At 43.5% G+C, this 14,684-nt stretch overlaps 1 protein-coding gene and 1 pseudogene across 1 annotated transcript in view; both read right to left on the minus strand.

Annotated features, from left to right (window-relative positions):
• The window catches only part of Alms1 (ALMS1 centrosome and basal body associated protein), a 101,466-nt gene extending 91,381 nt beyond the window's left edge, over positions 1-10,085 (minus strand). Inside the window, exon 1 of the mRNA XM_032906187.1 lies at positions 9,664-10,085. Within this exon, the coding sequence (XP_032762078.1) occupies positions 9,664-10,029 (366 nt within the window). The 5' untranslated portion in view covers positions 10,030-10,085. The remainder of the gene's footprint in view (positions 1-9,663) is intronic.
• On the minus strand, positions 940-8,440 carry LOC116903593 (annotated as a pseudogene).
• Positions 10,086-14,684: the final 4,599 nt, after the last annotated feature.

Consider the following 14,684-nt stretch of genomic DNA (forward strand, 5'->3'; position numbering starts at 1 on the left):
TATCTGGATGCAAAACAGTGAATCTATTACAAATTACAAGAAGTTGCAAAATTAATGACTTATATGCAAATCTGAGTTGATAAGAAACTAAGAAAAATCAGGAGAGCTAAATAACAAACAGGAAATTAAAAATCAGAGTAGTAACTGTATAGGTGGCTTAGTTGGAAGAGTGCTTGCCTAGTACACACAAAGCCCTGGGTCCAACCTCCAGCACCACATAAACACCAAAAGTGTGGTAATACAGTCCCATAACCCCAGTATTCAGGATGTGGTAACAGGAGAATCAGAACTTAAAAGCCATTCTTGGCTAGTGAGTTTGAGGCTAGCCTGGGCTACCTAATATCCTTCTCTAAATAAATAAAGTGGTGAGATAACCCATCAGGTAAAGGTACTTTCACTTATCATGATCAATACATTGTTCAATCCTGGTACCCACAACCACATAATAGAAGGGAGCTGATTTCCATAAATTGTCCTCTGATATTTCCATAAATATCCACTTATACTCAAATAAGTGTGTGCACACGTGAAGGCACGCGTGCGCACACACACAATAAATAAAAATAGGGGTGGAGAGTTGCGTAGCTGTTGAGTATGTGCTTGCTACTTTTCCAGCAGACCTAAATTCAATTCCCAGCACCCACAGCATAGGCTGAAGGATGCTAAGATCAACTGTAACTCCAGCTTCAGGAAATCCCACACATTCTTGTGGCCTCCATGGTCACCTGCACACATCTGCATACTTGCGCACACACACAAAGAATTTTCTTTAAGACATTTATTAACAGGTACTTGCAGTTTGTTGACTTTTTTGGAAAAAAAAATCAAGCTGTAAACTTCATTACAAATTAAAAATGAAGTTCTTAAAAATCTCAACTTCACCAGATATGAAACAATTTAAAAATCATTAAAGGTGTATTGAGAAAAAACAGGCCTTTCTTTTTCTTAAAAAACATGTTTGTCATTACCAAAAAGAGACATCTTTAGGTAAAAATAATAAAAGCCCTGCTGCATAGATAATGTACATAGCTCTAGAGGATCTGCTCAACAGGCCAAAGCAAGCCTTAAGGTCCTCAGCTCTAGCCTTTGTTCATTTCTTATTGCTGGAATGTCTTATTCTTCTTGTTGGATGACCAAACCGGATGATGGTAGAGATGGTGAGCCGGCATTCACTCAGCCCCATCCTGCTCAGCCTGGGGGGGGAGGGGAGCAGACGGACGAATTCTCAGCTGGTGCATCGGCTGCTTTTGTCTCTTTGCCATCTTGTGGTTTAGGGTTCTCTGGGCATCTGCGTCAGTAACTGAAGTTGCGGCAATACGGCAATACCGACGTTGAGGTGGCTGCTGACCTTGGGTCTCATCTCCTTGATTTTCTTTGTCCTCTTCATTGCCATCCTCTCTAGGCTGTCTTTAGTGAGGAGGGCCCCTGCGGAATCGTGGTCTGTAACCCCATACATATTGTCTCACTGGTCAACCTTGCTCTCCTGCATCCTAGTTGTTGGCACCCTCCATCACTTCTTCTTGCAAAGAGGGGTTGGAATACTGTGGTTGACACCCATACGGTCTTGCATGTAGTAAGAACCTTCACCTGCGAGAGGGCCGGCATTGTTGGGCCTGGCCTTCAGGAGCGTATTCCAATCCCTCATTCTTTTCCCCACTCTCACTATTCTGGCAACTTTGCTGGTAATTGCGTGGAGGACCCCTACAACATGGAGAGCATCTATAACGGTAAGGTCTGCTGCATATTTACTGCTTTGAACTGGAACTCCATCAGGGCCTGTATCATTTGCTGCCTCTGCACTCTTTTCTCCTTCACAACAAACTCCACAGTCTCTTCATCTCCTACACTGTAAAGGTACTTCCTGGGGTTCTTCTTCTTTATGGCAGCCTTAGAGGTGCCATTCCTGCTGATGAAACCATATCTGTTCCTTATATTGAACCATTTTACTGTTTCTAAAACCTTCGTTCACAAAGAAGTTTTTTAAAGCTACTTTTTAAAACACGTCCAAAAAGCTAAGGTAAAATCAGTAAAATGATGTCAGAACAAATTAAAACAGCAACAGAGACAATGATTTTAAAAGTGACAAAACCTAGCGGGTTAGACAGGTAGCTGAGTCAGCAAAGTGCCTGCTTTGTGAACACCTGAGTTCAATTTCTAGGAGCTACATTAAAGGGTGGTAGTAACTGAGGAGAGCTGATCTCTGGCCTCCATATATTTGCATCTCTGCATGCACACATACACAAACATGTATATATATATATATATATATATATATATATATATATATATATATCACACAGGAACACACACACACACACAAAAGTCAGTTACACTTAATATATACAAGTAACTATCCAAAGAAGAAATGAGAAAAGATGGATGGATGGGTGGACGGATGGATGGACAGATAGATGATAGACAAACAGACAGACTGATAAATCAACAACCAGTAATCCCAGCACTTTGTCAGAAGGACTTATAAAGTTCAAGGCCAGCCTAGGCTATAGCAAGTTCTAGACCCTAACTCTCTCACACACACAAAAAGTCAGTTCATAAAAAACATACTTAAGGGCAAATTAAATCAAGAAGATAAAAGACCTGTATCCTAAAACGTCTTAAGATTCTAATGAAAGAAATTGGAAAAAAAAAAAAAAGCACCCTTAGCCAGACCTAGTAGCACACATCTTTAAATCCCAGGTAGAAGCCAGCCTGATCTATGACTAGTTGAATTTCAGGCCAGCCAAGCCAAGCTATACAGTAAGAGCCTCTCAAGAGAGGTGGGGGAGGGGAGAAGGAAAAAGTTGAGGTGAAAAAGAAAAAAACACAAATAAACAGAAAGTCAGTGTTTGGGGATTAGAAATAATATTGTTAACATGCGCATCTTGCCCAAAGCAATACATGAATTCAACCCAATCTCTATCAAATCCCAACGGTATCCTTCACAAAAATTCAAAGCAAAAAATTCCCAACATTCACGTGAAACTACAAAAGACCCAAAGCAGTCTTAAGCAATTTTTAGAAAGAAAAAGCTATGTGTCCTACTTCAACTACTCCAGAAAATAACTCACAATGGCTTTTTTTAATTGTAAAAACTGAAGTTTAAACTGTAAAACAAGAAAATGAAGGGAAAAGCTCTTTAACTCTGCTCTTGGCAGTGATTTTTATCACACCACAAGCTCAGGGCACGAACTGAAACGACAGAACTCTCAGACTTCGCTGTGAAAAGCTCCACAGCAAACAATGAAATGATGCTCAGGGGAGAGCACTTGCCTGACATGCATGAACACTGATCTGGCTGGTTTGTGTGTCTACTTGACACACACTAGAGTCAGCAGAGAGAACAGGACCTCAGCTGAGGAAATGCCTCCAAGAGATCCAGCTATAAGGCATTTTCTCAATCAGTGATCAAGAGCAGAGGACCCAGACCATTATGAGTGATGCCATGCCTGGGCTGGTGCTCCTGGATTCTATAAGAAAGGCTGAGCAAGCCATGAGGAGGAGTAAGCCAGTAAGCAGCACTCCTCCACGGTCTTTGCATCAGCTCCTTCCTCAAGGTTCCAATCTTGCTTGAGTTCCTGTACTGACTTCTTTGGCAATAAACAGTAATGTGCAAGTGTAAGCTGAATAAAACCTTTTCTCCTCAACTTGCTTTTTGGTCATGGTGTTTTGTCACAGCAAAGAGCCCATAAGTAAGATAAAACCCTTAAATCTATCCAGCACAGGGGAGAGAGAAGACAAAGGAACGAAGCGGCAGAGAGGAGGGGAGGGGATAGAAATGAAGGAGAAAAAGAAGAAAAAGCACACTACAGAATGGAAAGAAATATTTGCAATATTTTCAAATTTGAGTCTAATGTTAAACACATTAGCCAGAAACAAAGAAGGGAGCAAACTCCTTTAATCCCAGCACTAGAGGCAAGAGGATCTCTGTGGGTTCAAGGTCAGTCTTGTCCACATAGTAAGTTCCATGACACCTAGGACTCAGAGAGACGTTTATAGATAGATAAATAGGTAGGTAGTTAGGTAGGTAGGTAGATAGATAGATAGGAAGGATATAGGGGCTAAAGAGATGGGTCTGTGGCTTAAAGCACTGACTACTCTTGCAGAGGATCTAGGGTTTGGTTCTCAGCACTCACATAGAGGTTCACAACCATCTACAACTTCTGTTTCAAGGGATCTGACACCCTCTTCCTACTCCATAGGCACCATGCATACAAGTGGTACAGATATATATAGCAACAAAGATCATAAACATTAAATAAGTAAATATAAAACTTGTAATTAATATATATATGTAAAGAATTCATACCATTCAATAGGAGAAAGCTATCTACTGTAAAAACAAAAAGGTCCCCAACAGTTTGCATCATACGTCCCTGCACTTGACTGATCTCAGCTTACCTTGGAAGCTAAGCAGGATTTGGCCTACTTATACATTAGATAAGAGATACTCAGGTTGGGGATTTAGCTCAGTGGTAGAGCGCTTGCCTAGCAAACGCAAGGCCCTGGGTTCGGTCCCCAGCTCCAAAAAAAAAGAAAAAGAAAAAAAAAAAAAAAGAGATACTCAGATACATGCAAAGTCCTGGGTTTTTTAATTTAAAACCCAATATGAAACAGACAGCCCAAATAAAGAATAGGCAAAAGCTTTAAATGGACATTTCTGTAAAATAAATGTATGGTGATCAATAAAAACAAAAAAACAGGTTATGATCATTAGACACGGTGAACAAGAGCTCTCCTACAGTGCTAGCAAGAATGTTAAGTGGCCACACAGGTAACTATCTGGCAGGCCCTGAAGGTTAACTACAGAACTGCTAAATATCCAGCAATTCCACTCCCAGATACATACTCAAGAGCAATGAACGCACAGGCCCACACGATAACACACATGTGTATGTTTAGAGCAACAGCATTTTAACATGGAAGAAAAAAAAAGAGATAGCATTCCAAGATGAGAATTAAATAACCCTTTACGGTGGAAAATCAAGACAAAAATGAAACACACAAAACTAGGGATGAGAAGTGAAAATCGCCACATCATGCAAAACTTTAAAAAAATATAGTACTCCATTCTAATGAACGAGAGCCATTGCTGAACTTAGAAAATCATATATTATCAAAATCAACCTAAGAAACATGAGTCCATGTATACAGACCACCCTGAGAGGAAATCTGGAAACACCATAGCTTTTTTGTTTTTGTTTTTGTTTTTTTGCTTCTGGCATCACTCAAACATTACAGAAACATTTCCGTACAACTAAACTGTTCTCTGGGACATAGAAAATATTCATTCCAGCATTCTTCATGCAAATGGAACCCCACAGACAAAACTAAAGGCTCAGACTGTTTTCCTTCCGGAGAAAACCTGACCACCTGCTATCAGAAAGCACTGTGAGGAACTGGAAGGTACGAGGAAAGGGAGGGGGGCCAGCAAGAGACACACAAAAACTTTTAAGCTGGGTTCATGACTCATTTAAAAGTTGGAGACCGGGTTGGGGATTTAGCTCAGTGGTAGTAGAGCACTTGCCTAGCAAGCGCAAGGTCCTGGGTTCGGTCCTCAGCTCCGAAAAAAAAGAAAAAAAAAAGTTGGAGACCAAGAATCTCTAGGGCCACAGCCGAAAACAATTACTTTCAAAATGTAAGCTTCAAGGAGAGGTATTTTAAATCATCTGAGCTGAAAAGATGTGCAGAACCAGCAGGAAAACAAAGGAGGGAGACAAGTAGATATCTGTGACTTGCTGGTAGGCCAGCCTAACCTTCCAATGAGCTCCAGGTTCAGTAAACAGATCCTGTCTCAAAAATTAAGATAGAAGATACGGTGCACACACCTTTAATCCCAGCACTCAGGTGGCAGAGGCAGGTGGATGTGTCTATAAAGATTACCATGTAGACCAGCCTGGTCAAATTAAATAGAGTGGGAAGCAACCTAAGTAGAAGTAGAACTTTGACTTCAATATACACCCATACACACATGCATATGCGCACACAAACACTACAGCACACACACACACTGTTAGCCAACAGGTGAACAATGAACACTAACTGGGAAGGAGCCAGGAATATCGGTGCACACCTTTAATCCTGGGAGGCAGAAAAAGGCCTCTGAGCTCAAGGACAGCCTGATCTACATAGGGAGTTTAAGGATAGTCTGACTACATAGTGAGATCCTGTTTGCAGAAAAAGAAAAAGAAAAAATGGGAGGGGGGCTACATAGCTCAGGGGCAGAGTCACGAATCAAGATCAGGATTGGAAATCCCCAACTTCATAAAGCAAACAAACAAAAGGATAGCCACCTACACCTTCATATATTCTTTCATGTAAACTACTGATATCAGCAGGACTGGGTATGATGACCACATGTTTATTCCAGCACTTGGGAAGCAGAGAGGCAGTCAGACCATCCAAGTGTTCAAAGCCAGCCTCATCATAGCAAGCTCCAGGTCAGTCAGGGCTATATAGTGAGATCCTGTCTCAAAAAAAAAAAAAAAAAAAAATTTCCAGGGAAGGAAAAGGACACTCCGAGCTCTAAGAAGCAGTATTTTTCTACTACAATTAGACAGGTCACTATAAAACAGAAAGACAATTTTCTCGTATTCGGTATGATAAGAGTTAAAGTGGGCTAATTTAAGAATTCTTCCACTAGGGGATTTGGCTCAGTGGTAGAGCGCTTGCCTAGGAAGCGCAAGGCCCTGGGTTCGGTCCCCAGCTCCGGAAAAAAAAAAAATTAAAAAAGAAAAAAGAAAAAAAAAATTCTTCCACTAGACCTAAAGAAATAAATTTAAATATTCATGGCAATTAATATAAGTCAGAACAAAGTAAGTTAGGAAAGGTCTTCGAAAGTATAGCTTTCACTATGGTCTAGTTGTAGATAACATACTACTTAAAATTTCTAGCCCAGACCACTTCTCTAATCTTCAAAACCAAATTCAATCTTAGCACCCACCCAGCCAATCCATCACCTGCTCAAAGCCACCACAGACCTGGCCACATCTCCCAATCGGCACAAGCATTTACTCACTAACCTAATCCCTAGACACTACCCTCTACATCCAATCCACTACTAAGGATGATTTTACTTTCTAAATGTTAATGTTATTCTGGGATCGATGGTTTGTGCCCAAGTTATTCTAATCTCAGAGCAAGGCTATTTTGTTTTGGCTTCAAAGCAGGCTAGGCTTCAAAGCAAAGCCCCTGCCTCCTTCAGAAAGAGCTAACTTAACAGGCCCTGGCTGAAGACTGTCTCAGAGCATACTGAAATCATTGCCTCCACTCTTTAATGAGAACACTAGAGCATCAGAAATTTGACCCAGAGTGACCCATACCTGCCCTGCACAGATAACCAGAGAGGCGGAGGGCCAGAGGGCGAGAGGGCGAGGGGCGAGAGGGCGAGGGCAGAGAGAGAGAGAGAGAGAGAGAGAGAGAGAGAGAGAGAGAGAGAGAGAGAGAGAGCCACGCCACAAGGAGTCCCACCAGACAAGACCTAAACAACCAGAGCATGATGACACTTAAACAGCGTCAGAAAAGTTCCCCAATGTGGAACTTAAACTTTCTATTTCTGTCTTTTTGTCTTGGTGAAATCCTTCACAGCACCATGCCACCAGTCAGTCAACCCTTTTTCTGCTATGACAAACATCTCTTGAAAGAACCTACTTCTCCTTACTCCCATCAATTCTCCATTCTATGTAAACCAAGCTGGCCTGGAACTCAAGAGACCCACCTGTCTTGGCCTATAATCATTGGTTCTCAACCTAGGGGCCTCTCTCTGGTGGTTGCATATTAGGTCTCCCGCACTTACATTACTCGAAGCATGATAGTAGCAAAATTACAGCTATGAAGTGATTTTATGGCTGAGGGTCACCATGAATGAGGATGAGAACCATTGCTCTAAATGCCAAAATACAAAAGTATACGCCACCACACCCTGCTCACTTCCTTGCTCTAAAAAGCTGTTTTGCCTGACAGTTTGCACTGACCCTCTAATTAGTGTCCTTCACGTCTTCCGGCTGCTCTAACCTCCCTTGCTAGCAACAGCTAGGTACACTACTAATTTTCATGCTGAAATACAAAAGTCTGATCACAAACTTCTTTATCAACTTCCCAAAACTTCAGAGATAAAACCTCAAAATGCATAACACATAAAGCCTTACAGTCCAGACTCAACCCTCTGGCCTTCGAGTTCTTGAAAATGTCATGCTTTAAATGATGTGGTCCAGCTTTTGCCTAGCTTGCTTAAAGGCCCGGTTCAATCCTAATCCTACAAAAAAAAAAAAAAAAAAAAAAAAATTCAAAAGCAAATGGAAAATGTGAAAATGTCACACTCTTGCTAACCAACAGTGCCTTGTCTCCTGTAGGTTTTTTTTTTAACCCTTGTTTAGCTAGCCTTACAGTCTTCAAGGTAACTCCCGACCTTCCCTGACGAGGCCAGGCTACTTACTTCATGCATTCGTCTTCATGCGTGCATTTTTGTGTATACCAGTTTTACTTATGACACCACGTGAATTTTATCTGCCCCCCTCTTCGGAATGGGAACACTAGGACGGCAGCCGTTTAGTTCACAAAGATTTCCTTAGCATCAAGTACAAGGATAAGCTGAATCAATCAAATACCCGCTAGCAAGCAAACGTCGTGTACTGCTTTCCAGCAATCAGTCCATAATAATGCTGTGATAATGGGACTGTTCTGTAATTGCTATGTCCAATGTGGCAGCTTGAGAAGTGTACAGGACCACTGAATTCCTAATTTTATTCATCCCACCCTTTCCCCAAAACTAGGGCTTGAAAACTCAGGTCCTTGCACACATTAGGCAAGACTTCTCTACCACTTAAATACACCACCAGCCTTTCTAGTTTTACTTATTACTAATTAGTATATAAAGAGCCACACCTGGCCGTACTGGCCAACAACACAGTTCTTGAGAGTTAAAAAGCATTATTAACACGGTTAGTTTCAAAACGATCTTGGCAGGACCTCTGTAAACTTGGCTCTTCTTCCACTTGGTCTTAACTTGGTGCTTTCTAATTTTCCAGACTAGAGCTCCCTCACAAGCCACTTTCATTCAAAGTCCCTGCCACTGGCTAGGAACCTATTAATTGGTACAAATGCAGAGACACACAATGGGCGGGGAAGACACACAAAAGCTCACCCTGCAGAGTACTTAACCAACACTAATGGGGGGGAGGGGGTGGCGCTTCATGCACTTCAATAAAACTAAGGTATTAAATGTTAAACGTCTCTCCGCTAGTTAGATATTCCCTAGGCTCTGTCCCTAGGCTCCCTCCCCAGCTCCCAGCTCCCACCACCTCCTGCCAAAGAAGCTTTTCTAACTGCACGCTCTGGGAATACGGGCTCCCTGCGCATCTGTCTTATCTGCCCTACTTTAAAACGAAAAACAAAACAAAACAAAAAACATATCCACTAAGAGGCGCGAGAAACACCAGAGCTGTCTCAGTTAGCAAGAACCTGAGATTACAAAGAATCTGCCTGCCTCATAAGCAGGGTGTAAAGAACATACATAGGCAGAGCGACCCGCAGAGTGTAGGTACCAGGATCCTGGACTAATTTCAATAGATCAAGCATCACTACAGGCGCTTGGGCCTCAGCCTCGCTCCTCCCCACAGTCCAGCTCCTCACCACAGCGCCGATCCACGGAACAGCACGGCCTCTCACCTCCCTCTTGCCCCAGTGCTCTACCGGCCTGTATAGGTGCCGGGAGGACGGAGGCGGAGTCGGAGGCGGGGTCAGAGAGAAACCTTGGCCAGGACGGTCAGGGTGAGCCTGCAGCCAGGCTTTAGCCAGCTCGTCCTCCTCTTCGTCTGTGCTCTCTTGCAGCTGGGACTCGCTGTTAAAATCCAAGTCCACCTCCGGACCCGCCCCTTCCAACTCTTCCTCTTCCAGTCTCCCAGTCTCCTCAGAGGTCCGGGCCTCCTCGGTCGCCGCCGCTGATGCATTCTCCGCCTCCTCCTTCCCTTCCTCTTCCTCCTCCTCTTCCTCCTCTTCCAGCTCCTCAGGCCATGGCAGGTCCTCCGGCTCCATGTTGGCGTCGCGCTCCAAGCGTCTGTGGAAGAGGAGGAGAGGGGGAGGGGAGAGGAAGGGAGGGGAAGCGAGTTGACTGGCGGTTGCGGCTGTGCGCAGGCGCACCTGCCCTCTTTGCCTCACGAGGGGCGGAGCTGCCAACCAGCGCGCGCGTTGCTAGGGACGCCCCGCGAAGAGCGCGGGAAAGCCGCAGAAGAGGTGGGCCGCAACTGGCTACGTCCTTTTTCCGTCACTAGACCTTGCTCATAGTACGATATGCTCACAATAAACCTAGACAGTGCTTTCGGGGCGCTGGGGCCCTGCACAATTCACCCATGATTTTTTTGCCTCTTGCCCTAGGATAAACCAATAATCACATTCGCCAGTTACACATTTTAAGGTTAGTGCCTTAAGGGACAGTCTGCCTAGCAGTAGTGAATCTAAGGCGATGAGTGAATAGTTAGAGACTGAGGAGCTGGGATCTGACTTTACCAACGGAGTTGTGTGAGAACACCTAAAAATGAGGTTAAAAACACTAGCCCCAGGGTTGGGGATTTAGCTCAGTGGTAGAGCACTTGCCTAGCAAGTGCAAGGCCTTGGTTCGGTCCTCAGATCCGAAAAAAAAAAAAGAAAAGAAAAAAAAAAGAAAAAAAAACACTAGCCCCACACCCACACCCCCGGTGAAGAGATGGCTCCACCAGTAAGGCATGTACATCACAAACCTAAAGACCCAGAGTTCAATTCCCAGAACCCATATAAAAGTGGAAGGCGAGAACTAACTCCCCTAAATTGTCTTTATTGAGCGCATGCAGGATAATATGATGGCGGTAGCTGGCCCAACACCCTTTATTTTCAGCACTCTAGAGATGGGTAAATCTCTTGAGTTCAAGGCCAGTCTGGCCTACATAGGGAGTTTCAAGACACCCAGGGTGACATAGACAGGCTGTCTCAAAAGAAAATAAAAAGTCTCTAAAAGAGGGCAGGCAGCTCAGCAGAAAGGCACGCGACCCCCCACCTCCATCCTGTATGACAGGCTTCCAGCAGCAAAGCGAAGCTCTACGCCTCAAGCTAAACAGTTTCACCAACTGTGAAACAAGCCGTTTCTAATTTAAACCGTCACAGAAGGACATCTGTTCATGTCTCTTCAGAAAAAGCCATGACGATGTACCTAGTGTCCGGAAACAGACTCTGGCATTTAAGGAGATGCTCCGTAAACTCTGTCAAGTGAAATGAACAGACCAAATTGACTAGTCAAAAGATGATAAATAGAACACTGGAATGCTGGCTTTCCTCAGAATCCCTACAGTTGTCTGCCCACCGGAGAACTTTGATTTCCTCTCCCAGCTAACAACTGGGGAGGGCATCAGACAGGCAAAAAGTGAAGTGAACCTTCAGGGGTTTGTGCGGGTGGAGGGACACTCATTATAACTTTCAGTTGACTCCGGGAGGCAAAGCCCCACGTAGGGATGAATCATTGCCACCAATGGCTACAGAAATCCATTAACAGTTTCAAAGAATGATTCTATGTAGTATACACAGAATATATATGTATATAAGTATGTATGTCTGTGTGTTTGGGAAAATAGATGGGCAGATAAATACATACAAAAAAGTATGATAAAGGACCAGAAAATTTAGGAAAACATAAAAGAAATACATAATAAACCAGGGAAGGCAAAATAAAGTACGCAGTAAATTCCCATTTACTCTCATTCCTGTTACTGTGGTAAAACAGCTAACAAAAGGTAATTTGGGAAAGGGTTTATGTTAGCTCATGGTCACAGACCATTTGCCGTCCATCATAACAGGAAAGCCAAGACAGCAGCTGGTCACACTACACCCCCAGTCAAGAACAGGGAGAAATTCACACGTGTATGCTTGCTTGCTTGCTCCCTTGCTTGTGAGGGATTGTCTTAAGTTCATTGGTGTGGGAAGGGCCTGCCCACTGGATGTGTCTTTATTCCTGAGGCAGGAGGCCCAGAACTAGATAAAAGTAGAAAAATTGAACTGAGAACAATCAAGAAGCATGCATATTTTCATTTCTCTCTGCTCATTACTGGACACAAACCATAGAATATCACCAACCCTGTTCATATCTACCTCTTGTCTCAGCCTGCATCACAGGGTCTTTGATCCATTAGGTGACCCCAAACTCTAATTTTAAGGGGTCTTACTTTCATAGGTGGCTGTCATCTTCTATTACCTGATATTGCTAGATGTGTCATTCTTAGAGACTGCCCCAGATGACCTGTGTTCCAGATCTATTCCTTTTGAAGCATTTTTTTCATATTCATTTATTAATGTGTATGAATGCTTTCTCTGCATTTATGTATGTGCACCATATTGTGCCTGGTATCTGAGGAGGCGAAAGGACATATGGAATCCCTTAGAACTGGAGTTACAGTGGTTGTGAGCCACCATCTGGGGCCCAGGACCACTGCAAAAACAAGTGATCTTAAGCCATAAGCAATCTCTCTCCAGATGTACTCTCTCCTCATTCCATTTTGTAATACTCTCTCTAGTTTCCTTTGGTAATCTGGATCCATTTCCTTGACCAATTAGAAAGCCCCTTTCTAGCCTACTAAACCAAGAGCATGAAAAGTAAACCATGAGACATCAACTTCCCATTCACATGAGCCCTTGTGTCCTTGTTGAGAACTAATTCTGTCAATCCAGAGTCCCAAAGAAAGAAATGTGGCAAAATTCAATGACAATGAAGCAAACATTTTGCATGGAAAAATTAACAACCACTTTTCCTCATTTGGTTCCCAGGTCCATGAATTCTGACTGGGGGAAACTTCACTATCCCAGGAGCGGGAAGGCACCTACTCCCTTCCCCTGACGTCCCTGGTTACCTCACATTTGGCTTAAGAACAAACAGTCTGAACAGCCTGGACATGGCACCAGAAGCTCACAGTAACAAAGATCCTGAAAAGACCTGCAATTTCTATAGGGTTCTCCTTTCTTAGTGTGTTACACAGAGATATACATGCGGAAGATAACAAGGAATTCGTATAAAAACGGGTTACGTGTTATGGAAGCTGAAAAGTTCCACAACAGGCTGAAGACACAGGGATCTTGGTCCAAGGAATCTTACATACGACTTTCAATCTGCAGCACAAGGACTAGAGAATCTGATGCAATCCCAAAATTGTGATCCAAGAGCAAGAACAAAGAATCTGGGCTCCATAAGCTGGGTGTTGGTGGTGGCGCATGCTTTTAATCCCAGCATGGAGGAGGCAGTAGACCTCTGAGCTCAAGGTCAGTCTGGTCTAGGGAGTGGATTCCAAGATAGCCAGCACTACACAAAGAAACCTTGTCTCTAAAAACAAAACAACAGGAACAAACAAACAAAGACAGAATCTGGGCTCCACAAAAGACAGAATTCTAGCAGGCTCCCAGCTGATTGGATATGCCAGCCTACACAAAGAAAATATCTTTCTCTCTCAATCCACCAACCCACATGGTATTCTCTAGAAAAACTCCCTTAAACTCAGGCGGTGGCATATGATGTTAATCCCAGCAGAGGTAGGCTGATCTCTCAGAGTTCAAGGCCAGACTGTTTTCTTCATAGTTCCAAGCCAAACAGTTCTACATAGACCATCTCAGAAAACAAAAACTCTCTTTAGTTTGTAATTGGAGGAGCAAAGGGAATTACTACAGTACCTCCATTAAGCTCTTTTTGCCACAGTAGACAATTTTAAGGTCAGGGAGCAATGTGAATTTTTCTGTCTGTAGCTGGATATCTCTGATTCAACCTTAGAACTCAAAAATGAGGAAAATAACCACAGGATGCATTTGAAGGTCCATTGGGCCACTGTGAAAAGAATGCCAAGGGTCTGGGGAAATGGCTCAGTGGGTAAAGGGTTTGCTATACGTGCACCAAGACTTGAGTTAGATTCTCCACATCTGTATAAACCAGGTGGTAGCAAGTACCTGTAGCCCCTGAGCTGGAAAGAGAGACAGAAGCATCCCGGGGCTAACTGGCCAGCCTTGCTGAACTCCAAATTCAATGGAATATCTTCTCTCAAAAAATCAGAAAGGGTGGAGAAACGGCTCAGCAGCTAAGAGCCCTTTGTTGCTTCTGCAGAGGGTTGGTTCCCAGCACCTACACAGTGGCTCACAATTACCTGAAACTCCAGTTCCAGGGGATGTGACACCTTCCTTTGACCTCCATGGATATCATCCATGCGCATAGTGCGCACATGCAGGCATGTGCACACACACACACACACACACACACACACACAATGAAAGGTTGAAAGACCCACTCCATGAGTCTTAACTCAGAGCTGCAACAGGCTTGAACGAGCCCAGGCACGCCCAGATACCTAGGGCCAAGTCACCTTAAAACTAACAGACCATAAAAGGAAAGGAATACAGAACAGACTAGGAGTACCGGATCTGGCAGGAAGGGATAAGTCCCCCAGCCCCCCCCCACATTCAGGATGTCCCAGCCTGCACGTACTCTTTTTACCATGTTACAACCTCATTTCGAATATGATTCAAACCTGCCAATGTGTGTGTAGCAATACCTTATTACCTCATCTTGTGAAATAACCAATCATATGTGAACATGTCTATATGCCCTCGTTTAAATCCACCAATCCCGTAATTATGCATCTGCTTCTGTATGCCCTTCTGCTTCCCCAAACCCTATAAAAGCCCCATGCTGG

This window comes from Rattus rattus, chromosome 6 (genome assembly GCF_011064425.1).
Source record: "Rattus rattus isolate New Zealand chromosome 6, Rrattus_CSIRO_v1, whole genome shotgun sequence".
Classification (NCBI taxonomy): domain Eukaryota; kingdom Metazoa; phylum Chordata; class Mammalia; order Rodentia; family Muridae; genus Rattus; species Rattus rattus.